We start from the raw sequence: 25371 nt of genomic DNA, 5'->3' as shown, positions 1-25371 counted from the left end.
GCTGTGCCTGTCAGCACCAACTGACTCCAGACACAGCATCCCCCTATAAATCCATCCCTGGCATGCTCGCTGGAGCAGCTCCGTCCAGAGAGGAGGACCATCAATTCTGATGTGATTATGAACCATAAATGAACAAACGATCATTTCTTTTGTAGCCTGCTGTGGATCCATGTGGGTGAGCCCCTCGGACAGCCCCCACCCCAAATTACATCTCAATCAGTGTTAAAAGCTGCCTGACATTTCCCTGTGATTTATGTATTAACCTTTACAGCGAGCGCCAAGCGCTGATGGCTGTCAGCCAAGCGGGGTAGCAGCTTCAGGCCCTCCCTTGCTCTCCTACAACACCCCTGCTGAGAGGAGCCTCAAGGACAGGAACTCACAGGGTGACTCAGGCTAGCCAGGGGAAGCTTGAAGCCAAGTATTGTGGGTAGTGCCTCCTTGGGAAGTTCTGGGGGTGGGGATGGGGGCTGCAAAAGTTGTATTGTTGCTCCATACAATGGGGGCAAGAGCTATCAGACACTCTGAGGTCCCCAAAGTGTTTGATTTTGAGTTAACTGTGGGTCACTATACAAGTGATTAGTCCAAAACCTTCCTTGTTATCAAAGTTTGTGGGGACCTCCCCGTATCACTGACGCAACTGTACATGGTGTCACAACTTAGAGCTTTATAATCAGGGATGTTTATTCTAAAGTTTCAGTATTTGCCTAGTGATAGTGCTGTGGCCAGAGAAACACACCAGCGGTTCTCAGCCTTCCTGATTCTGCGACCCTTTAATACAGTTCCTCATGTTGTGGTGCCCCGAACCATAGAATTATTCCCATTGATACTTCATGACTGTAATTTTGCTACTGTTATGAATCATACTGTACATACCTGATATATAGGATATGATCCTTGTGAAAAGGTTGTTTGACCACCCCAGGGAACTGCTGGGTTTAGCTTATGTCTTAACAATGTCTTGAAGAAATTGTTTCTATTTGGGGGGCATATCAGCAGCTGGAAAGCCGACGGAGAGAGGATCGCAACTGTGCACACCAGAGCCATAGTTGGGGTTCCCAAGACCCCACCCAGCATTCCCAACATCTCCAAAGCAGTGTGCATCTCAGATCCCACCTTTATCATCATTCACCTGTGCACGCCACACCTACACTCACCGTGTGCACCCTCAGCCCTGCCTGGGTGGGCATGGATACCCACATGTACCCAAGTTCCTGATATGTGGTAGGTGCTGGCATCCAGGGCTCTACTCAGGTCACACTCTGTCACAACTATTCCTAGTAGCAGAGAGGCCAGGGACCTGGTGCCCAAACTGAATTGTGTGTGAGAAGCCTTGGAGGGACATCTCAGCAACCAAGGGTGGGTGTTGTGCCATTCCAGGGAATTCTGATTCCATGGCCCATAGGCCTCATTTCCAACACCACCTTGACCTGGACCTCTGGTGTTTGTATGACTGTGTGGGCCATAAATCCTTCACTGAAGACATATTTTTCTGGCCAAAGCACTCACCATCATTAGGCAAATAGTGAAACTTTTGCATAAACACCCCTGGTTGTAAAGCTATAGGTTGTGCAGTAATAGGGGTGGTGGTGAGAATTTTGGAGTTTTGGTTTCTTAAAAAAACACAGAGATATTATAAGAATATGTTTTTGTGTTAATCACAGGTGTGGGATATGGGGCTGCTTGAGATTGTCCATGGCAGCTGACTATGATTTGCCACTTGCTCTAGCAGGGGCGAGGCTTTGCCAGCTGCAGATAGTTTTGCAATTGTGTGACATTGGGAATTCTGGGGACTTTTCACAGGATCTATAAATGCTAAGGCCTCAAGAGGGGGGATGGAGATGGGTGTGGGGGTGGGTGTTGTTGGCTGTTGTTGGTCATGGTTTGTTAAATAGTCAGGCATAAAGAGGAAACAATAACAAGAAGAAGTTAGATATTGTGACAGCCAAGATCAAACTTGCCCCAAGGAACTTGATGACCCTTACAAAAAGGAAGTAGTCTGATGAACATGTTGCCCCTTTCCAACCTTTGACTTTGTTCAGGGATCTCTTCCCTTCCCTTCCCTTTTTATCTTTTTTTCTCTCTTCTCTAGTGTTAGGGGATTGAAAGGGTAGAAAAAGGAAGAACCCACAAAGTAGCAAAAGACAGGGGAGAGCCCCCTCAAACTTTGGTAAGAAGGAAGATTTTGGAATAGGCACTGTATACCCAGCCACCCATTGTTAACTCAAAACCAATCCCATTGGGAACCTCAGCGTGTCTGACCACTCTTGTCCCAGTTGAATGGAGCAATTCCCCTGCAGCCTTTTGACTCCATACAACCTGTTCTCTGTACCACACAAGCCATCCACCACACAATGAGGCAGACGCTAGACTCCTTTTCTTTTAATTTTTAGGTGTCTTTGTTTTGTTGTAGGTGTATGGATGTTTTGGGTTGTGTGTATGTGCATCCTGTATGAGCTGGTTGGATCCCCTGGAACTGGGTTAAGGAGAACTGCCAGTCACCATGTGGGTCCTGGAAATTGACCCCAGTCCTCTGCAGGAACAATCACTCTTGACCACTGAGCCATCTCTCTAGCCCAGGCTCTGGACTCTTAAGTGCAGAGTGCTTGGGACTTGAACAGTCTTCTGCAGGGTCGTAATAGTTTAATTACAGAAGAGACGTTTAATGTTTTCCTCCCATCATCCCTTGGGTGCAAGTATCAAATTAGCATATCTTTGGGTTAGTTTGTATTAGCATTTTTGATTTTTAAAACTCCCATTTGAGTTGTTGACCTGAGTCCCATGTGAAAACATTCAGTAAATTTTGGCTTGGGATTAAGATTGACCATGTAACAGTTTCTGAAATGGCCCTCAAAACACTTCTGCTATGTCTCCTTCACATGTATGTGGTTCACTGTCCTCAGCAAGGACGATCATAAAATCAAAATATTGACCAACTCTGAAAAATGTTGAAGTCATTTCTGTATCCTGAAGTATCAAGTATTCCATTAAGATTTTATGTAAAAACAAACAAACGTAGCTGTGCTAGGTGGTGCACTACTTTAAATTAGTCCCAGCACTCGGGAGGCAGAGACTGCTAGGCCTCTGAGCTGGAGGACAACCTAGTCTACAGAATGAGTTCTAGGATAGCCAGGGATGTACAGAGAGACTTGGTCTCAAAAACAAAACAAAACAAAACAAACAAACAAAACAAAACAAAACAAACAGCAATACCATTTATATAATAATACCATCTCACTAGTATGCAAATTTGTTTAATCTTCATCAAAAGGTAAATTATTATATATGCCAATATAGTATTGCTATATGTGATATATATATGTATATATATATACACATATATATGTATATATATGTGTGTGTATAAATATTATATGTATACCAAAGACTTGTTTGAGAATAGGCTTACCTATAATTTATTATCAATAAATTTAAAATTTTGTGTCTATTTTATATACCAGTGTAGCTAGAATTATATAGACATTTCCCAGGTGAATGGAGCCCCAAGGACTGATGGGTATCAGCTGGAGGTATCCGACTGTAGCCACTTGCCATAACCCAATAGAGAATGACTATGGCAGGTAGCTGGAGAAGAATTCTACCTTCAGGCATGGCTGGATCAAGGTGTCTCCATCGCTCCATCTAGTATCTAGTTTCATGCAGGCCATTTTCTGATAGGCTTTCCTTGTGTAGTTCCAGACCCTAATCTACCCAGCAGAAAATCCTTCTTCCCTACCCTCACAATAGAAGTCACAGGACTGGGGTCTAGTCTGCTGCTTTGGGGGTCATATGACTATCAGGCCATATGATCTTAAACCATTCTGTGAGGGTGGGAATGTGGGCTGACAGATCAATCAGTGTGGGTGGTCATGTACCAGCAAAGAATGAAGATGGGTGGAGTTGGCCTGGGAAGGTTGTCACAGGGGCTGGACAGACAGACTCCTCACCCGTAGCATGGGGACAGATCTGCCTCCCTATTGGTTCAGAATCAGAGTCAGGGCTGAAAATCCCACAAGCTTCAAGGGCTGAGGGTATATGTAGGTGATCTGAGGTTTGTGGGAGCAGATGGGGCTGGGAGTGGAAAGCAGGCCGTCTTAGGAAGCTAAGGGGCCGCTCATAGGGAGAGCATGGCTCCTGTCTAGCCTGTGGACAGGACTGGACCTTGCCACAGCCCTGCCCCTAGCTCTCCTGACCTAGTCTTAGATCAATCCCTACCTCAAGTGGCCTTCAGCCTCAGTGGACCGGGGTCCATGAGCTGACAGGGGACAGTTGGAGGCTGGAGATTCTAGGCCAACATCTGTCCCAGTCAGTTTATCTAAACAGAAAACCGAGAAATCATTCCAGACGTCTCAGAAGCTCTGAACACATGTGGCTCGTTCTGCCTTCGTGTCTGGAAACACTGACCCACATCTGTGCGCCCAGGGCTTTTGAGGGAAAGCACGTTCCAGCACCTACCCTGTGTTGGGACAGACCTAGGTCCAGGAAGTGTGGATGGCAAGGATGTGGAAGCTGGGGACATTTGTTTCTAGTGTGCTCCTGTTCCTTCTCTTAGCCTATGTCCCGTGTGACCCAGACCCTAGAGCCAATCACTCACCTGGATCCACAAGTCTCTGAGGCAGGTCTCCATACCTATGGAGGGAGGTGATGAAGCATCCCACTGCTCACTGCTGTTGCTGTTCACTGTCCTGCCTGGGCTGGAAGCTCTGTCCTGCCCTAGGCCACAGAGGCCTGGGCTGAGAAGGATGTGTTCCCACACTTAAAAGCCACAGGGGTGTTTATGAGGCTGAGCAGAGGAGAAAGGCATTACAACAAGGGATTGCATGTGTGAGGCAGGAGGCGTGACGTGACAGCAGCAGGTCAGAGAGAGCCAGCAGCCTACCCTGGACCAGACGCCATTCCCTCCTGATGGCCTGGCTGCCATCCTTGCTCTTCCATATGTTTTTCAAACATGCTGGGCCTCTGGTCTGTGATCAAATGTGTTACATGTGTGTGTATGTGTGTGTACGTACACGTGACTGCAGGTGTGTGATGTGCATGTCTGCGCTGTGTATGTATAGGTGTATGCTGTAACACTTCCTGCCTCACAGATGCAATCCCTTGTTGTAATGCCTTCCTTCTCTGCTGGCTTCATAAACACCCCTGTGGCTTTTAAGTGCAGGGACACAGCCTTCTGAGGCCAGGTCTCTGTGGCCTAGGGCAGGACAGAGCATCGCTGTGTGTTTTTGTGTGCACATGTATACACTTCCACTTGTGTGTGTCCAAGCATGTGAATCTGTGTGCTTGTATCAGTGCCTGGATCTGCACCCTGTGTGCTGGTGTTGAGGACGTATACCCACTCGGCCTGCCCTTGCACTTCTGCTGGACATGCAGGTCCCCCGGCCAGCTGAGTCTACCTGCACTCAGGCATTACAGGGGCATGGTGAGAGCTTCCGTACCCAGGAAATGCTGGCTGGGGACAAGTGGAATTGGTGGCCTGGGTGGGAGAAAGCATAAATCTCTTCTACTTGGATGCAGCTAGACTGGGAACGTGGAGGCCTGACTGATCTCCATACGCCTCAGCTTCACCTGTCTGAAGAGAACATTCACTCAGGTTGCTAGGTAAGGCCACTCTCCTGGTAAACCCCACATGAAGGGTCCAATCTTCCCCTGGCTGATGCTGCCTGCAGACTGGCTTTTGTTGTTTCAGGGACCTTCCAGAGAGGCAAAGGCTAGCAAGGCCTTCTGGGTCCCTTGCTGGACTCTTAGGTTCCTGCAGTGATCCCAGTGCCCCGTGCCCAGCCTTTCTTCCAGTGGCTTAGCCATCCCTTGATTTGTACAGAGTCCCAGCTGCTGTCCCTGCCTCCCAAGTTCAGAGGTCACCCTGGTCAGGAAAGAGCTGTCTTGCTCATCTAACTTCCTGTCTGGGGAGCAAAGCTACCCAGTTCCTTCCAGCCACGACCAACCACATCTACATTCGAGGTTAATAAGAGGTGGAGGCCCTGGGGGGCACTGCAGCAGATGTGCTCTGGAGGGCAGAGTAGTTCTCAGTGGGGGTCCTCTCACCAGTTCAGGGATTGCAAGAGGTCCAGGAGGATGGAATATGTGGCCTCCAAAACAGTCACATATCCCTTGCTCCTTGAATTCCACTGACACTTACAAAGAAAGTCTGGGAGTTGGGGACTCAGATCAATGTCACAATACTTGCCTAGCAGGTGTAAGGCTCTGGATTCTATTCTGAGTGCAGATTGGGGTAGGAAGACACAGAAAGAGCCTGAAGTTGGGCGTGGTGGTGCACACCTGTACTGTGAGCATCTGGGAGGCAGAGGCAGGATGGTCCCCGGTTCAAGACTACCTCTGTCTCAAAAGAAAATGTAAACCCAACTGTGATATCAACGCTCTGGAGGCAGAGACAGAATTATTTCAAGTGAGAGGCCAGCCTGGACTACATCGAGAGGTCCAGTGACAGAGCCCGGGATGTGGCAGGTCCCCAAGCTGGGTGAAGATGGGGATGGCTGCATCACCCTTAGCTGAGGGCTCTTCTTTGTCACCTGGATTCTACACAGAGCACAGGGCCAAGCCGAATAAAGTCCTGACATTCTCATTTAATTTCCTCTTGAGAAATGGCAGCACCATGTGACCTCTCTCTGTGTTTATTATAAATCTAATACCCCGTGTTTCAGTTCAGTGAACGCACATCTTATTTGGAACCTGGGTTTGAAGTCGCCTAAAGCTGGCCGGAATGTAATTGTACTGGTGCATACAAGAGCCTGTTAATTTCTGTTGGGCCTCACAAGCTCTGCACTGGTTTGGGGACTGTCCCTCCTGCACAGTGGGACAGCGTGAGGACCAGGCACTTTTTGCCCAGGATGTGACTGGCATTTTGTGCACTATGAAAATGAAAACGTAATTTTGAAACTGTTCACAGATTGTTTGTTTGTTTGTTTGGACAACAACAAAAAATCATATTACAAGCCATTAGGCCAAGCCCTTTTCTCCCCTCCCCTCCCCTCCCCTCCCCTCCCCTCCCCTCCCCTCCCCTCCCCTCCCCTCCCCTCCCCTCCCCTCCCCTCCTCTCCCCCCTCCCCTCCCCTGTCCTCCCCTGTCCTCCCCTCCCCTCCCCTCCCCTGTCCTCCCCTCCCCTGTCCTCCCCTCCCCTGTCCTCCCCTCCCCTCCCCTGTCCTCCCCTCTCCTTCCCTCCCCTTCCCTGTCCTCCCCTCTCCTTCCCTCCATTTTCTCCCCTCCCCTCCTTTTCCTCCCTCCCTCCCTCCCTTCCTTCCTTCCTTCCTTCCTTCCTTCCTTCCTTCCTTCCTTCCTTCCCTTCTTCTTCCCCTTTTTGATGTAACTCCTCCTGAGAAAGTGGCTGGTCATGGTGCAGCAGCAGACCAGCAGCTGAGCCACAGTGGGGGTTCTGGACTGTTCCAGGTCACCTTATCGTCTGAATAGTGATTCAGCTAGTAGATAGCATGTCCTGTTTTTCACAATATTGCATTTACTTATGCTGTGTGATTGTGCATATTTGGGTAGATTGTCACAGAGTACATGGATGTCAAGGGACAGCATTCAAGCGTTGGTATTTTCCTTCTACTGTGTGAATGTGCAATGTAGGAAAGCAGACACCTTACCCACTGAGTCATCAAAACAGGTTTTTGTTTTGTTATGTTTTTGAGATAAGATTTTACTATGCAGCTCTGGTTAGCCTGGAACTCACTGTGTAGCCTAGGCTGACCTGGAACTCCCAGAGATCCGTCTGCCCCTGCTTCCCAAGTGTGGAGATTAAAGGTGTGCAGCACCAAGCCCTGCCATAGATTGGTTTTTACTTTTAATTCTAGAAATGCATGCTCTCTCTGTGTGGCTATGCACACAGTGCAGGTGCCCACGGAGGATAGAGGAAAGCGTTGTATCCCCTGGAACTGTAGTTACAGGTGGCCTTGAGGGTGTGGATGCTGGGAGCCCAACTCAGGCCTTCTAGAAGAACAGTACATGTTCTTAACCTCCGAGCCACTTCTCCAGCTCAGCAGACAGTATTTCTTTCTCTCTTTTTAAAAAGATTTTATTTATTTATGTATATGAGTACACTATAGCTGTCTTCAGACACACCAGAATAGGGCATCTGATCTCATTATAGATGATTGTGAGCCACCATGTGGTTGCTGGGAATTGAACTCAAGGCCTCAGGAAGAAGAGTAAGTGCTCTTAACCGCTGAGCCATCTCTCCAGTCCCCACAGACAGTATTTCTAACCCCAGGTTCCTGGCACCCTTGAAATGAGATGCTCAGAGCAGTGGCAGGCAGAGAGAAAATTTGGCACACGCTGGTTTTTGCTGCTGTGACAAGGAGACCTCTCTGCCTGTCCTTGGACCACGTGGTGGGGTGTCCAGGCTCCTGTGGGTGACTAATGTCCTTTTACTTCTTCTTCTCCCAACCTGTGTGCCCGCAGTGCTGCAGGGGATAGCTTCCCAGCATGCCCCCCCCCTCTACTGTGCAAGGGTGGCCCTGTCACCATGCACCTGGGCAGATGGTCTTGTGCTGCAGTAGCTTTCCTACAGATCCTCTAGCCTGACCAGGAAGGACACCTTCAGCCTCTCTCCAGTCCAGGCACTGCCTTCTCTGTTCCCCACGAGACCTTTGATGGCTCCCACTGATTAGCTGCCCAAGGAATGTATGCCAACATCTGCTCAAAGGTCAGAATTCCAAACTACAGAAGTCGATTTCTCAGATTTGAGTCAGTAAACATTCTGCATGGGGCAGAGCAACAGATTTCAACAGCACCTACCTAGGGGACCATCTGGAAACTGCCCAGGTAGAGTCAATGGCTGGCATAGGTGGGGACAGGGTATATCCGGGATAGTAGGGGTCAGACAAAGATGGACCTGGGCATTGGAAGAGACACAGGACAACCATGGGTTCCACAATGCCTACATTCACTTTTACAGTTTGGAGAGACGCAGGCTCCAGCCCATGTTCTAAGCTTAGACTGTATGTGCTGAGATCTTCTGGGACCCTGGCTTTGAGACACGCACACTTTGACCTCACAACCCAGGCCTGCCCTGGGGCAGGAAGACTTCCTTGTAGTATCATAATTCAGAAGGTGGGAGAGAACCTGACTTTGGTGAGGAAACTGTGGTGGTCGGGGGAGGCTGGGGGGAAATTGGGGGGTTGGGGAGGGAAGCCTGAGAGCAGGCAGCCATTGGAAATAGGAGTGCATTTATAACGGGAGACTATTCCAAAAAGTTGGGATAGAGGTACAGACAGGTGACCGAGGAAAACACCTTTGTCCTCTGTCTGCCTCAGATGCCCTTAGGGAGACTGCAAGGTATCTTCTCTGGGGAATAGGAAGTGGCTTCAGGGAAGTGAGGTGTCCAAGAGATCAAAGAGGAAACTACTCAGTCCTCAATTCAGGTTGCAGCCGGTCCACATCCCTTCATCTCAATCGCAGGCACCATAGGGCAGACACGGCTGGATGTTGAAAGATAGGAGTCAGAACGTCAGGAGGGACAGACTGGTATAAATGAAGGAGCTGCAGTCCCAAGGTTAAAGAAGGGCCAGTCTGGCCTGGGGCAGGCTGGAATCTATTCCCATGTCTCCCTGTGGCTGTCTGTGCTACCTGATCTACTCAACAAGCCCCAAATTCTCTCAGTCTTAGGGCAGGGCTCCCACAGGCATGCCTTTCTCAGGGCCTCCGCTTTTGGCAGTGTCTGTGCCCCTGTGGCCCATGGTGGCAATGCCAGCATAGGGCGTTTGCTACATTGCCCTGGTCAACAGCTTCCAGGAGGCAGACTGCACTTGATGGGCAGAGGAACCCAGAGGTGTATTCTGGCTCGCTGTGGGAAACAGACATCTTTTGCTGCCAGCTAGGGAGGTTGCTGGACCTCCCACCAGGTCCTTACATAGAGAGCCACAGCTTGAATTAGGCGGTCTGCCCTCTGAAGCTCACTGTACTCCCTCTGCCTTCTTCTAGGGCTACAGAGATTTGCAACCCAGCTCAGGAACTTTCGGTTGGGACCGTGGTAACTCACACATATTCCCCCCCCACCCCCGAACTTGCACTTGGCAGCACCTCCCAACTTTGTTAATGGAAACCTACTGATCCGTGACACGCGCATGGCAGACATCTGCTCGGGGTAATGCGCTGGTAATGTACGTATTGATGATCAATCTGTGGATTTGCAAGAGCGGCATAAAGTATTTAATTATAATCACGTTGAGCAAGTCTGCGTGGTGGCAGCGACATTTGAATAGGTCACGGCCAGCCCTCACCCCTGTTATGTTATCGATATTAAATGCCACTCACTCCTGACATCCTGGGATATCACACGTTGGCAAACTGGAAATGTCCCTTTGCTTCTAAGAACATGATTGATAGCCTCCACAAAGTGACCGCCAAACCTCAAGGTATACTAGCCTCACCTAGCAACGGCTTCACCTCTCCCGTCCCTGGTTGTGGAGATGGCTTTTGGCAATGAACCCGTGTGCAGAGTCTCCCTAAGGCCCCCTGTCTTGTTCAGGGAATGGGGCTTTTCTGTTTCAAAACAGACTTTGCTAATAAGAACAAACTGTACAGGGCAAGTAAGCATCCCAAAGATCAAACACAAATTTTATTTGCTCAGTTGGTAGCAGGAAAAAAAATGTGTCTTTGGACACTGTCTGAGCCACCGCTGATGTATGTACCGTCTGTGGCATGAGCCATCTAAAGTGGATCCAGTGTGATTTGAAATGATGCTTTTAGCATACATGATGGACAGACTAAACAAGGACACAGACAGACGCATGACCTCAGTGCCCACACACCATCCCGACAGCTCAGACAAACCAGGACAGAGGAGGGAGCCAGCATGGAGCAAGCATGGGTCTGGGTCCCTGCAGGTGGTTTTGCTAGGTGGGGGAATCTGCACCTTTGGAAAGCTCTGTGGAAAAGGGCTCCCTCTTTTCTTGCCAGGCTGGGGTGGGAACAGCTTTAGGTAAAGGCTATGCTCAGCAGAGTCTGGAGGTCAGAAAGCAGCCATGCTGCCTTAAAGTAGATCCACGGCAGTGTCCCAGAGCCTCTCCCATTTTCCCTAGCCAGCAAAGACTTTATGGATCAGGTATTGGAACAAAGACATTATTCCCTCAGCCCTGAATGGAGGCTGGGCCTAAGAGATCTCTCCTGTGACTCTATCTTGCCTCTGCCCACCTTTCTTTTTCTGTGGCCCGTTTCTAATTCCAATTTTCAACTGAGACAGCCAGACTGGTTGGGGAGTGATTTTTGTCTTTCAAAGGACTAATCAGAGAGCATATCAGATTACTAAATGCTCAAACTACGTCACCGCAAACAGTAAATGCTGCAAAAAAGGTGGGTGGGGTGGTGACAAATGGGAACAGTGGGCTTATAGTATCTCAGTGCCTGATAGTGTTTCTTAAACAGCCCGTCCCAATGGCAATAAAATCGTTTACATTTCCCGTGGAGTTTACCTCCACTCCTGTCAGGAGCACTTCACTGTGCAGTTGGTACCCTCAGTCCCCTGCTAGAGTCCCTGCCTGTAAGGAACCTGGTAAGGATGGAGAAGAGTCAGGATAAGGTCCCCTTCCCTGTCCACTCCCTCTCCTTTCTTCCTTTCCTTGTCCCTGTACAGAAAACATACTGCTTACATTTCTTAGAGTTCATTTTATTTTGAAGCAAGATTTAACTAATATTGCCCAGGCAGGCCTTGAACTCGTAATCCTCCTGCCTCAGCCTCCTAAGTGTTGGGATGACAAACCTTTGTCATCATGCCTGGTGTGGGAAGTTCATTTCTGCTGAGGACAGAGGATACTTCTCGTTCTGTCTCTCATAGTTTGACATCACTGGTAAGTAATAGTTACAGGATAGATGAACATCTGTCTTCACTGCCTTAAACCTCGTTATTTTTAAAGACAGGGAACTCCTTCACCAGCTTCACAAATAAGTTACTGAGCATACTTGTAACTTTGGGATGGGGTGTCTACAAAGCCATCCTGTCACATGACTGAGGACAAAATGCTACCTGATTCTGGGGAGCCTAGGGCAATTTTACTGTTTGATGTGGGGGGGGGGGTTCAATGAGACCACAGCAAATCCTGAAGTAGAACTGAATCTGAGTCAGGTTTTCCTGCGAGAGAACTGTTTTTATTCTTTATAAAGTCACAACATCACCATAAATACCTTTTGTAAGAAGGTCTCCAGATTTCTCCAAATGAAAGGAAGTCTGGGAAGAAATATGCAGATGTGTAATGTCCAGGTTCTTGATTCAAGATGCCCGGTTCAAGTTCTGCCTTCAGGGGAGATTCAGACCCGAGTTCTCAACTGGCTGCAGCAGCCACTGGGGCAGAGACCCAAAGGCCACCTCATGCAGCCCAAAACTGAAAGCTCATCTGCTGGGGTTCCAGAGCCGGGTACCTGGCTTCCTGCGAGTGACAGGATGACCTGAGAGTTGGGAAAGGGTCCGGGGAAGATAGGATGTAGTCAATGCTGAATTTGATGTCTCTGTGTGTCGTAGGGCTGGCCTGGGCCTCGTGATCTGGGGCTTGAGCGCTGTCGGGGCCCGGGGACCCGCGCGCTGTTGGTTCGAGGGGACCCGGGGCCTCCTCGCGCTTGGGGCCGCGTCTCCTGCGTCGCCGACGGAAGTTGCCGTTCTCGAAAAGGTCCAGGAGGGACTCGCAGCCGCCCGCGAACGTCCAGTAGTTGCCTTTGCCCTTGTCGTTGCCCTCGGTCCGTGGCACCTACGGGAGTGTGAGGCTCAGCGAGTGTCCCCAGACTCCGGGCAGGGCGCCTCAGGCAAGTGTGTGCCGGGCGGTGGGGGTGGGAGTAAGGGTGGGGGCAGCGGGAATCTGCTAGAAAGGAACTTTGGTGCCGGTCGTGACACCCCCGCTACCCTGCCCCTCTGCCGGTCACCAGGGATGACTGGGGACACTCGGGGGTCCAGTGTGCACAGAGGGCGGGGGAGGGGCTCACCTTGACGAAGCAGCTGTTGAGCGACAGGTTGTGGCGGATGGAGTTCTGCCAGGCGCGCTGGTTGGCGCGGTAATAAGGGAACTTGCGCATGATAAAGTCGTAGATGCCTGATAGGGTTACGCGGCCCGCGGGGCTCTGTTGGATGGCCATGGCGATGAGAGCAATGTAGCTGCAACAGGGGGGCCAGACAGAGGGGGCTGCATCAGTCAGGGTGGCTCTGAACCGCAGAAGCGCTGGTGAAGTCAGACCTGCCCTGAGACTGGCTGGAACCCTCGAGACCAGATGGAACCTCCATCCACTGGAGCTCCAAGGACCTGCTCAGCAGACTGCCTTGAAGCCTCTACAGATCCTCTGGAGTCTCCCAGAAGCACCCTGGTTCCTTTAAAACACTCTTTACCATCTGAACCACTCCCCACCAGCTAGAGACCCCCGAGACCTTATGAATCCCGAGACCCTCTGAACCCCAAGTTTCTTTGGAGCCCAGGGAGTCCTCCGAAATCTCTGATACCCTCTAGACTCTGCGGGACCCTTTAAAACTGCCCTGGGCCTATTGGACTCCAGTGGGGCATTGAGGGTACAGAAGAAGCTGTGGTTCGATAGTCTCACTGCTCCGTACTTTTACCCAGACCCCACTTTTAGCCTGCTCAGCACTTGGAGGATTCCCCCCTCACTGCCCAGTGGCTATCTCCAGAGTGCGCTGAAACGTGTCCTTCCTCAGAGATCCGCATAAAGAACGAATCCCACATCTTCCTAGTCCTGGTGAGGTCCTGGCTACACAGACCTCTACCGCTCCTGTGGGACCCATGAAACCTGCCCCCGGGGTCACCTGTACGCTGGCCTTGTAAGCCGCTTTTCCTCGTCGGAGCTGCCGGCAGGGTAGTCGTCAGCGTCGTCATTGAAGCAGTTATAGGGATACTGTGAGCTGTCAAACATCGTGGCTGCCCTGTACTGGCCTGCACTGCGGGCCGCCGCCGCCGCCTCCGTGCTGGCCACAGGCAGCCAGGGCCCAGCACTAGGTTCTCTTGGCTGGGACAACAGCGTTTGAGTGCAGGGAGCGGGGAGCCTGGGCTTCTGGGGTCCCCGCCTGCTCCGCCTGGTTCTCTGGCGTCCAATCCCAGTGCGGGGGTTGTTCCCAGCTACCACAGAGTGGGAAGCACAGTTGGGGAGCGCTGCCACCCTCTGACCTTCAGGCAAGGGAGGCCAAGAGAGTGGTCTGGCTTCACAGTCAGGACAACCCCTCTCCGTCCTCCCCTGAGGCCAATCCTGAGACTATGGCAGAGTCCACGGAGTCCAGATTCGCAGATTCTAGGGTCATTGCTGCACCTACACCTAGAGGCAATGGGGTGCGGGGGTGGGGGGCAGTCTTAAAAAGCTGAACTGCTGTCCCCTTTCCTACGGGCTGGCTGCTTTCAGCCCCAGAGTCCAAAGACTGGTCCAGGCTGATGCGGGCTCCTGCCCCAACCTGTCTCCCTGTTTCTGCATTGTACCAGGTAGCTGATGGAGATCCAAGGCCCAGGGTTCCTTCCGACATCCTGAGCCCTCCTCCCACAGTTCATCCTTGCCTAGAAATAGCCTCTCATGGGTCTCTGGCACCACAGAGGTTCTTCTGAGCTTCCTAGTGGCTCTCTGGGTTGGGAGGGGTAAAGTGCTTGCATAGGGAGGAGGCATTTGAGTCAAATTGGGAAACCATGGTGAGATGGGAAGTCTCAGGGAATCCTTGGCATCTCAGAGACTTCTTTCCAACAATCTACAGAAGCCAGACTAGGACATTTGTGAGCCCAGAGAGATGAGAGGCCAGGGCTAGCCTTAGTTTTTTCCTTCAGGGTAGCACTTTGACTTCGTTGTTGGGGCCTAGTGCTACCTCTCATATGACAACAAGTGGCCACCTAGGTGGGTGACACTGAGATGCTTTTTGGAGCAGCCTGAGTGACCGGGTCCTGCTACTTTGTGCCATGGTGGGGGCGTGACTACTGCCACAGCTTAGGAGTCAGGAACTTGGGGGAAATAAAGTACACAGTCCCTCTGTGAAACAACTTGGCCATCACTTTAAAATTTAAACACGTAGTCAGTAATGGTGGCAACAGACCTATAATCCTGGAACTCAGTAGGCTAAGGCAGGAAGACCATGCATTTCCTGGTCAGCCTGCTTTATACAGCGAGACTTTGTCTCAAGCAAGCAAACAAACAAACAGAAACACAAACACATGGTTCCCATATGATCCACTCATCTCATAACACACCTTTATACACAGCCACCCAGACACTGGAAATCAGCCAGATGCTCAGAGGTTTACTGCAAGCAACTTCTGATTGGAAACACACCTTTCAACAGATGTGAGGTTGAGAAAACTATGTGGTGTCTACACTGTAGAGTACTACACAGGCAGTAAAAATGGAGGGACTCTGGGCATATGCGAAAGACCAATGAAAACGCTGATTTCAGAAGTTTACCCACTTTAGAGTCTGACTCATAGAATGCACATGAGAGACCAGGTAGACACAACAGGGCCTCATGACTGCTTTAGTGATGACACAGTCTTTCTTTCCATAGTGACAGGATCACTCAGAACCAAGGGGAGATATCCAAACTGATTTCCACTCGGAAGAGTATAAGGTCACACTGTGAGGAGGGCAGATGGGATGGATGGCACTGTGCAGCCGCCATCTTTGCTTTGTGAAAAGAGCCACTATGCAGCTAGATTTGTAAAATACAACACCACTTCGGAGGCCTGAAGGAAAAGAGGGGATGTAACATGAGCCTACAGACTCAAGCTGTAAGACACATAGAGCAGTTTGTCAAAAATGTAATGGCATTAGATAAGGATGCAGATCTTCCGTCAGACATGACACTTCTTCTGTTCCCTCCCATGCTGTGGTTGCCACGTGCTTCATAGCATCCCCCGAGGGACTCTAATATGTTCTAGTCTTTAAAATTATTTTTTAAAGAGATTTATTTATGTTTTATGTGCATTAGTGTTTTGCCTGCATGCATGTCTGTGTAAGGGCGCTAGATCCCCTGCAGCTGGAGTTACAAACAGTTTTGTGAGCTGCCATGTGGGTGCTGGGAATTGAACCTGGGTCCTCTGAAGGATCAGCCAGCACTCTTAACCACTGAACCATCTTTCCAGTCCCCTTAACACGTTTGACTTCGATAAAGCCCAATTGCAACTGATTTGTTTTTTCTTGTTTTGCCAGAGCTTTTGTTGTTACTCCATCCAAAGCTATGATTTCCCATAATGTCTTCTACAAGAGCAGTTCCTATTCAGCTGTAGGCAGGGATGGTATCTGGCCTGTGTCACAGTGTGGGGGAACCCGAGGACATTAGGGAAGAAAAATCAATGTGACACAAAAGTCTCAGTTTAACTCGTGGTGCCTGAGACAGGCAGTTGTGGTTAGAAAGGAGGAGTAGGAGTGTTGTGCTGGGATGGTGGTGTGGTGGCCATTTTTGACAGCCTGAGGGGGCATAGCACTGTGGATATATTAATGCTGTTGAGCTGTACACAGGTAATCGTAGCACTCAAGAGGTATTTCAAGGCCAACTTGGAGTGGATACAGGAGACCTTGTTCCAAAACAAACGAAGAAACAAACCGAACCACCACCACCACCACCACCACCACCACCACCACCACCACCACCAAAAACTGCTTGAGAGTGGCTGGAGAGATGGTTCAGTAGTTAAGACCACTAGCTGCTCTTGCAGAGACCTGGGTTCCCCAAATGGCATCAGACAACGATCTGTAACTCTAGGCCCAGGGGATCTGATACCCTCTTCTGGTATCCCTGGGTACTGCACACATGTGGTACACATACATGCAGGCAAACACATATAAAATAAAGTGAAATGCTGCTAATAGGTAAGAGTGTTGAAAATGTTAAAGTCTCACACCTGCTTAAAACAGAGGGGAGATTAAGCAAGATTAGTAGAAGTCAGAGACTTTGTGTGTGTTTGGGGGAAGGTTGTGTCCACACGAGAAGGCTGGAGGAGGACACTGGGTGTCCTTCTCTATGACTTTTCTTCTTCATTCCCTTGAGACAGGGTCTCACGCTGAACCTGGAGGTACACTGGCAGCCAGCCAGTCCTGGTGACCTGACTGTCCCCATCCTTCACAGCACTGGGATTACACGCACGAATTCAACCATACTTGACTTTTTACATGAGTTCTGGGGATCCAAACTCAGGTCCTCGTGGTGGTACAGCAGGGGTTTTTATCTGCTAAGCTATCTCCCAAGCCCTGGTGTATTAATTTATTGACCTAAGAGCATATGCCTAAAACTTGAGATACTCCTGCCTAAGCCTTCAGATCATAGGGCTGGGGTTCCTCTATCCAGGGGTTGGTTCCTGTGTAGCACTAGAAGTGTGGGAACAGCCTGGGTGCCCCCCTCCCTTGGTCCCCTCAGACTTGTGTTCCACTGTGGGGTTTGGGGTGTAGGGAACTGTATGAGCAGGGGCTGTGGGGCATGGTACAGACTCTGTACACATTGCAGGTCAAAGCTGAGAGGACAGTGTGTAAAGGGAATTGAGGGACAAAGGAGACCCCTGAACTTGGGCTGAATGGCTGAAGGACATGGACATTGCCACCATGGGAACTAGGGAACAGGACAAAGCATGTGGGAAGTCTAACACCTGGTCTCACAGATATGGTCACATCTGGACCCTCTTCTTGTCACTAGATGGCTTGGATTGGCTACTCCACCCAGCAGCACCTGTCCTGTCCCCTGTCATGTCTGGGTACAAGTGTGTTTCCAGTGAGAATCTTAACTGAGTTTACATACTTTTTCCTCTGGAGAGTTCTAGAAGACTGATGTGAGTTCACACTTGCCAGAAGCCTGAGGGAAGTTGAGTACTACACACCTTGATATTCCAGAAACATCCATTCAGTTAGGCTCCTTTATCTCTGTGTCATGTGACCTTTCCTGGGGAGATGTCAATAGGCTCACCCTAGGTAGGACTAAGGACAGATCAAAGAGAACATTCCCTCCAGGTTTAGTTTAGTGAAGCAGTGAGTTTACTGGAGTTCCCTATAGGGACATGACTCAAATGAGTGACATTTAGGAAAGCTACAACCTCAGATTTCCTTGTAAGACTAGCCCAGGCTTGCCCTGTGAGAGCAAATGTTGCTGTCTGTCATACCCTGGGAGGAGCCTTGTGAAGCTTGTCAGTTTGAGGAACTTCCTGAAACTTGTGAATTTGTTTGCTTCTTAACTAGCAGACTCTATGAAGGGGAAAGAGCTAGGAAAGAGCTTACTCAGTAGAAAGCAAAGTTTTTGGGCAAAACTGCATTTGTCTCAAAGATGCTCTGGCAGAGGTGGCCAAAGATGACTGAGTGGTATACTAGACTTTCCAGGTGATCATGTGATCACTCATCTTTTTAAACAATTTTTTATTAGATATTTTCTTCATTTACATTTCAAATGCTATCCTGGAAGTCCACTGTACACTCCCCCTGCCCTGCTCCCCAACCCACCTACTCCCAATTCCTGGCCCTGGCATTCCCTTGTACTGGAGCATATAATCTTTGCAAGACCAAGGGCCTCTCCTTCCAATGATGGCTGATTAGGCCATCTTCTGCTACATATGCAGCTAGAGACACGAGCTCTGGGGTTACTGGTTAGTTCATATTGTTGTTCCTCCTATAGGGTTGCAGACCCCTTCAGCTCCTTGGGTACTTTCTCTAGCTCCTCCATTGGGGGCCCTGTGTTCCATCCACTAGATGACTGTGAGCATCCACTTCTGTATTTGCCAGGCACTGGCATAGCCTCACAAGAGACAGCTATATCAGGGTCCTGTCAGCATAATCTTGCTGGCATATGCAATAGTGTCTGCCTTTGGTGGCTGACTATGGGATTGACCCCTGGGTGGGGCAGTCTCTGGATAGTCCTTCCTTCCATCTCAGCTTTGTCTCTGTAGCTCCTTCCATGGGTATTTTGTTCCCTATTCTAAGGAGGAACGAAGTATCCGGAGTTTGGTCTTCCTTTGATTTTCGTATGTTTTGCAAATTGTATCTTGGGTCTTCTAAGTTTCTGGGCTAATATCCACTTATCAGTGAGTACATATCATGTGTGTTTTTTGTGATTGGGTTACCTCACTCAGGATGATGCCCTCCAGTTCCATCCATTTGCCTAGGAATTTCATAAATTCATTGTTTTTAATAGCTGAGTAGTACTCCATTGTGTAAATTACCACATTTTTTTTTGTATCTGGGTTCTTTCCAGCTTCTGACTATTATAAATAAGGCTGCTATGAACATAGTGGAGCATGTGTCCTTATTACCAGTTGGAACATCTTCTGGGTCTATGCTTAGGAGAGGTATTTCTGGATCTTCCAGTAGTACTATGTCCCATTTTCTGAGGAACCACCAGACTAATCTCCAGTCAGTGGATTAATATCTAAGGCTAAAAAAGCCCCGGTATAGCATGGACATATTATATATTTTAGCTCCTTTATTGTCCATATGGAATGATTGACATTCTGATTGGGTACTTTAAACTGCTTGGCAGTGAGGCTAAGAATGCTAGAATGTGGGGAGGGGAGCGAAGAGGATTGTGGTGAGAAGCAGAGAAGCCGAGGGTACACATGTACATCGAAGGACTAGCCAACACTGACCAGTTTCTTTCTCTTGGGTCTTCGAGTTCCCGGCCACACTGTGAGTCTCTGAGCATCATTTTATTTCTAATATATGTGAGTGTTTTGCCTACATGTATGTATATGTAGCATATGCATGCCTGGTACCCATGGAGGCCAGAAGAGAACCCTGAATGCTTTAGAACAAGAGTTACAGATGGTCGTGAGCCACTGTGTGCATGCTAGGAACTGAACTCAGGTCCTCTGCAAGAGCAGCTCTGAGCAACGGAGCTATTTCTAACCCCCTAAAGCCCTGTTATACATTCTAAAAACTTGTTTTGTTTTCTCTCTCTCTCTCTCTCTCTCTCTCTCTCTCTCTCTCTCTCTCTCTCCCTCAGTGATGGGATCATATAGGGTCTATTTTCTGTGATAACTGAAGATTTGAAGGACATAGTCCTGGCTTTAAGACCTGGGTCTTCACAATGACAATGGGGTTTGGACTAAGGGCACACAGTCACTTCAGAGGACACATGGCAATACAAGTGGATATCAGAGAGGCTCCAGCTAGAAATGTCCCAGACAGAGTGGTCAATCCTGTCTGCACCCTGGTTTCAGACTCATACTTTCCAAATTTTTTCAACTGCAAGAGAACACATTTCTGTTGTTTAATGCCACAAGGGCTGTGATCCCGTGTCACAGGTGTGACCTCGGGGCATGGAGAAGCTGCAGCTAGAGTCAACTATCAAACAGATATATTTGGGCCATTGCATGGACCTATGCAGTAGCTCTCAGCAGTGGAGGTAGATCTAGAAGTGTAGTCAGAGTGATCATCAGGTCCCTACAGGTGACTGTGAGCAATTCAAAAGTCAATGGAGAAGTCTTTAGTTTTTGTATGGCAGCAACCTTCCTAAAACTATGACCCCTTAATAAAGTTCCCTATGTTTGTAGAGACCGCCAACCATAAAATTAATTTATTACTTTATAACGGAAATTTCACTACTGTTATAGATTGTAATGTAAGTATCTGGCATACAGAGTATTTGATAAGGGATCGTGACCCACAGGTTGAGAACCACCGATGTAAAGCCACAGCACGGTGTAGTAGTTACTTTCTACAACTGCAAATATGCTAGCTTTAGCTAACAAGACAGGTGCTTCCTTCTTTATTTAACACATGTATGATATATGCATATGTGTGCGATATATGTATGCACACATGTGCATGGGTGCACTTGTCTGTCTGTGTGTATTTGTCTACCTCAGTTCCTTCTTTCCTTGCTGTTAAGCGGCTCCCTTAACTGCACTCACTGATTGGCTAGCCTGGCTAGCCAGGGACTTGCCTGATCGATCGCCCATGCTTGGCTTATAAACTTATGCCACAGCACCTAGATTTGTACATGGGTGCCAGGGATCTGAAACCAGGTCCTCATGCTCACAGGACAACAGTGCCATCACAGGACAACTGAACCATCTTCCCAGACCCACATGGAGCCTGCTGGCCAGGGCTCCTCAGCCCTCAAGTCTTTGTGCCACATAGAGATAGCTTCTCACAGAAGAGACGGAATGCACAGCGACCTAGGTACCTCATCTGTGTGGCAGCCATGCGTGTCACTGGCATATCTTTCTGTGGTCTCACAGCTTCTTGAATTGGGATAAAGGGCAGGTGTTTTAGGAGATAAGGTTTTTAGATCCTATAGAACAGTGATTCCCAACCTCCCTAACGCTGCAGCCCCTTAAAACAGTTCCTCATGTTGTTGTGACCCCCAACCATACAATTATTTAATTGCTACTTCATGACTGTAAATTTCCAATGATTATGAATCTTAATGTAAAGATGTGATGTGCAGGATTGAGAACCAGTGCTCCGGAGACTTGTAGTACCCATGACAGGGACCGTGGGATGGTGGATGGTGGGCCAGCAGGATGTATAAAAAGCAGGTGTGGTTAGCCTACCTTCTGTGGGCGCAGGCTTAGGTGATGCTCCATGAAGCCGAGAAAGTACAGAGGCCAGAGAAAAGCCAGAAGATTGGCCACCATCCCATGAAGCACCTGGCCTGTGTTTGACCGTAGGCCACCGCCTGGGTTTTATGCCAGTCTGAGTACCTATGTTGTCCCACAGTGGATACAGTAGATGCTAGAGGGCAAAAGACTGAGTTCCACGTCCCCTCTCACTGACCTCTTGGCCTTCCCTCCCTGTGAGCACCAACATTCTGCATGCTCTCCCGACAGTTAGCTCAACATCTGTGCCTGGTTGCTCACAACCATCTGTTCTCTCCTTTCACTCTGTGGGTCCTGGGGACTGAACTCAGGTTGTCAGCCTCGGTGGAAAGTACCTTTAGCCATCTCACTGGACTTGTTTTGTTTTCTGAGATGGGGTCCCGCTCTAGCCCAGGCTGTCCATCTTCCTGCCTCGGCTCTCCAAATGCTAGGATTACTAGCATGAGCTGCCACACCTGGCTTGACCTCATTTTATAAGGGATGCGCCTTGTACCTCCCTTTATCCCTTATGACCACCTGCCCTGGGTGACGTCTGTCCAGCTACATTCCTCACTGGTCTAGTGACTTGAGCATGTCTCTATCTCTGTCACTTCTGCAAGCCAGGGATGAAGACATGCTTTTCAGCCTGGCTTGCCACAGGGCTCCGTGGGCCGGTTAATAGTGGAGGATCTTGGAAGGATGGGGGTAATGGTGATGAGATGCCCTGTGACCTCTGTGGTCATGGACAGGACATCTGCATAAGCCAACACTTATGTCCCACCTACTGGAAGCCTGCATTGGGATTGACAAAGGAGGCTGGCCTCTGTTCTTGGCCAGACTGCTAGATGGTGGTTCTATGCTTCCTGGGCCTTGTGCTGAGACAGGAAGATGGGAGGCAAGTTTGGGGGTGGGGGCAGGCATTCACTTATTGTTTCATTCCCTTGGTGGTTCAGTGGTCTTAGGCCATCTGCTGGTATGCTGTGCAGAACATTCCTGAGACCAGGTAGGGATTTGGGGTCTAGCAGGTCTCAGCATCCCTAAGTGTCTACCTGGCACTGCGTTTGCCAACTCAGGAATCTGCTGGCTTCCTGTTTTTCACCTCACTTTCTCCCATTAAAGGAAGAAAACAGGAACGGGAAGATGGCTCAGGTCATGAAGTGCTTCCCTGTGGGTCTGAGGTCCATCCTCAGATGACACATCAGGAGCACATCTGGAATTCCAGTGCTGGGGAGGCAGAGACAAGAGTATTGCGGGGACTCAGAGGCCAACCAGTTAAACCAAATTGGAGAGCTCCAGGTTCAGTGAGAGAACTTGTTTTAAAAATTAGATAGAGAGTGGCAGGGGAAGATTCATGGCCTCAACCTCTGGCTTAAACACACACACACACACACACACACACACACACACATGCACACACACACAAACACACATACATACACACTCTCACACACACATACACACACACACTCACACACATACACTCACACACTCACTCACACACACACTCACTCACACACACATACTCACACACACAAACACATACACATACTCATACACAAACACACAATACACAAACACATACACAAACACTCACACACACACACACACATACTCACACACAAACACATACTCATACACACACACACACACACACACTGAACTACATATATACACCTACATAGGCCGTGTACTATTGTGTCTGAGAACATCGATGACTTAATTGTTGTGTTCTAGTGCCTCTGCTGAGCACTCTGCCCCCAGCCCCCCCCATTCCCTACTAGGGAAGTGGCACATGAACGAGCCACGGGGTGACAGATGTGTGGAATAGGGGCAGGTCATTGTTTCATTGTTTTGTTTTTTTTTTTTTTTTGGTTTGGCATTCTTGTGACTCAGGAGTGCAAAGCTGCATAGTGGGTCCTCCCCACTGTCCTCTCCTGGACAAGAGCTGGCCCTTGCCAAGCAAGGCAGCAGCTTACTGCAAGGAAGTAGGACCTATCTTCTAGCAGAGGAGATCTGAGCCCTGGGGCCAGCAGTGCAATGGCCTGCAGCTCTCATGGGCCCCTGGGCAACTCCTTCTATGGTCTTGCTCAGGTATGTTGTGGCCCTATGTAGGGCTGTGTGGATCCCACTCTTGGAGGGCCTCCTGTAGCTCACAGCCCAAAGCTTTGCAGGAGTGGGGCAAGACATAGCTGACCTCCTACCCTCTCCCTTGCCCGGCCCTTTTGGAGCATAGACCTTGCTAGCCTGCTTACCTTTTAGGGGCTTGGTAGGCAGTTCCCTTCACAGGCCTAACAGGCTGAAGACCCATAACACACAGACACCATAACAGCAGAGCTCAGCCACATTTGGGGGCTGTCTAGGAGGACAGCTATGCCAAGGAGTGAGTCCCCACCTCAGAGAGCCATGGCACACGCTTGCTGTATCTTTATTGCACTGTTATCTCACTGCAAACTACTCCACAAAAATGTCCCAAGGCTGGCCTGCTGGCCTGGGGCCAATGGGCTCTGTGTAGTGTCTTGACACCCATCGTCCAAAGCTCAGCCAAGGCAGGCGGTGCCCACCACCAACTAATAAGGCTGACTGCTCTGCAGCAGCGGACAAGTGCATAGCTGGTCATTGGTATCCAAAAACCCATTCTTGGGTGCCCATCTGCTCCGACACAGGCCATGATGTCCATCGCTGTCTCCCCTTCCTAGAGCTCTACAGTCTTTGAGAGAGGAGGCCCCAGGATAGAGGAGCAGAAGGTGGGTTGTAATTGGGGGCCAGAGTGTGATCACATCATAGAAGGTCCTTGAAGTGGCTCAGAGGTTATCTCTGGTCTGCTGGATGGTTCTCCATTAACAGGAGTGTGAGCCTTTTGTTAAGTACAAAATAGTGAGTTAAAGGTCCCTCCCTATGGGAAGGACGGAGCGCTGGCCACTCTGCTGCATGTTCAGAGTGCTTTGTCTGGTTTCTGCTGGAATTGGAGGCCCATACATCCCTATCAGAACCATGAGGGAGACCCCATGCTCCCTGCCGCAGGTCACCCTATGGGGATGACCGATCCCGTCCGAATTCACTGAATTCACAGGTGGCTAGGCTCTGTGCTCCTCCTTCCTCATGGGCAGCCTGGTCACTACCTCTCCGTGGAGGCTCTGTGCTCAGTGGCTAGGTCGTCCTCCACCACACTGCTCAGCCCGTCCTTCTCCACACAGTCTCGCACAGCCTGCAGCACTATGCGCAACCGCCGGTCCAGGGCCTCCAGATGCAGCTGGTAGAGCACGGGTGCCACCTTGTCATGCTGCAGGGACTCGGCCATCAGCAGGCTCAGTTTGTGTTCCTCTTTGGCCAGCAGCTGCAGTCTCAGGTAGGTGGACCTCCTGATCCTGCAGGGAGAGTAGGGTGTCACTACCGGGAAGGAAAGACGGTGGGGGATCTGGTGGGAGTGCTGGGGGGGGGGAGGGAGGGAGGGAGGGAGGGAGAGAGAGAGAGAGAGAGAGAGAGAGAGAGAGAGGAAGATAAGAGACAGAAACATGGAGAGACAGACTTGAAGAAAAGAGAGAGAGAGAGAGAGAGAGAGAGAGAGAGAGAGAGAGAGATAAACAGAGAGACAGACAAAGAGACAAGGAGGCCTGAGACCCCAGGCCTCATGGGTCTGTCACATGGAGATGGGTCGTTCTAGACTAGTGATTCTCAACCTTCCTAATATTGCAGCTCTTTAACACAGTCCCTCATGTTGTGGTGGCCCCCAACCATACAATTATTTCCATTGCTAGTTCATAACTGTAATTTTGCTGTTATGAATCAGAATGTAAATAAACGCTATGCAACCCCTATGAAAAGCTCATTTGACCCCAGAGGGGTCGTGACCCACAGGTTAAGACCCCATGCTCCCTGCCGCAGGTTCTAGACATTGCTACAGTCCTATCCA

General features: G+C 49.6%; 2 protein-coding genes and 1 long non-coding RNA gene across 5 annotated transcripts in view; 1 reads left to right on the top strand and 2 right to left on the bottom strand.

Moving 5' to 3' along the window:
* Positions 1-8707: 8707 nt before the first annotated feature.
* Gm30206 lies at positions 8708-10123 on the top strand. The gene is made up of 3 exons (XR_377163.1): positions 8708-8775; positions 8909-9084; positions 9934-10123. It is a non-coding gene; the product is annotated as a predicted gene, 30206 (long non-coding RNA).
* A 2079-nt stretch (positions 10124-12202) lies between these two features.
* Positions 12203-14069, bottom strand: Gm5294 (predicted gene 5294). 2 transcript variants are annotated; one of them, XM_006504717.3, is made up of 4 exons: positions 13748-14069; positions 12922-13090; positions 12367-12689; positions 12203-12242 (listed from the first exon to the last, which is right to left on the bottom strand). In XM_006504717.3, exons 1-4 carry the CDS (start codon positions 13852-13854, stop codon positions 12218-12220), a joined length of 624 nt encoding a protein of 207 aa, XP_006504780.1. In that variant the 5' UTR covers positions 13855-14069; the 3' UTR covers positions 12203-12217. The 2 variants fall into 2 exon arrangements, with proteins under 2 accessions (XP_006504780.1, NP_001182057.1); NM_001195128.1 differs by lacking the exon at positions 12203-12242 and having other exon boundaries at positions 12315-12689; positions 13748-13854.
* Positions 14070-23870: 9801 nt separating this feature from the next.
* Fam20c (family with sequence similarity 20, member C) overlaps positions 23871-25371 on the bottom strand; it is a 54983-nt gene continuing 53482 nt past the window's right edge. For both annotated transcript variants that reach the window (NM_001359593.1, NM_030565.6), the window contains one exon: positions 23871-24826. In NM_001359593.1, coding sequence (NP_001346522.1) covers positions 24577-24826 — 250 coding nt within the window. In that variant the 3' untranslated portion in view covers positions 23871-24576. The remainder of the gene's footprint in view (positions 24827-25371) is intronic.

This window comes from Mus musculus, chromosome 5 (genome assembly GCF_000001635.26).
Source record: "Mus musculus strain C57BL/6J chromosome 5, GRCm38.p6 C57BL/6J".
NCBI lineage: Eukaryota > Metazoa > Chordata > Mammalia > Rodentia > Muridae > Mus > Mus musculus.
The sequence above is the reverse complement of the archived record's forward strand: the minus strand, read 5'-3'. Positions and strand labels throughout refer to the sequence as shown.

What these genes read in the sequence shown, in the direction of transcription:
- Gm5294 (NM_001195128.1), bottom strand. Translation starts at nt 13,854, where the DNA reads ATGTTTGACAGCTCACAGTATCCCTATAACTGCTTCAATGACGACGCT. An exon ending in CTTACAAGGCCAGCGTACAG is followed by an intron (nt 13,091 to 13,747) that starts GTGACCCCGGGG and finishes CCCCTGTTGCAG; the next exon opens with CTACATTGCTCTCATCGCCA. An exon ending in TCAACAGCTGCTTCGTCAAG is followed by an intron (nt 12,690 to 12,921) that starts GTGAGCCCCTCC and finishes ACACTCCCGTAG; the next exon opens with GTGCCACGGACCGAGGGCAA.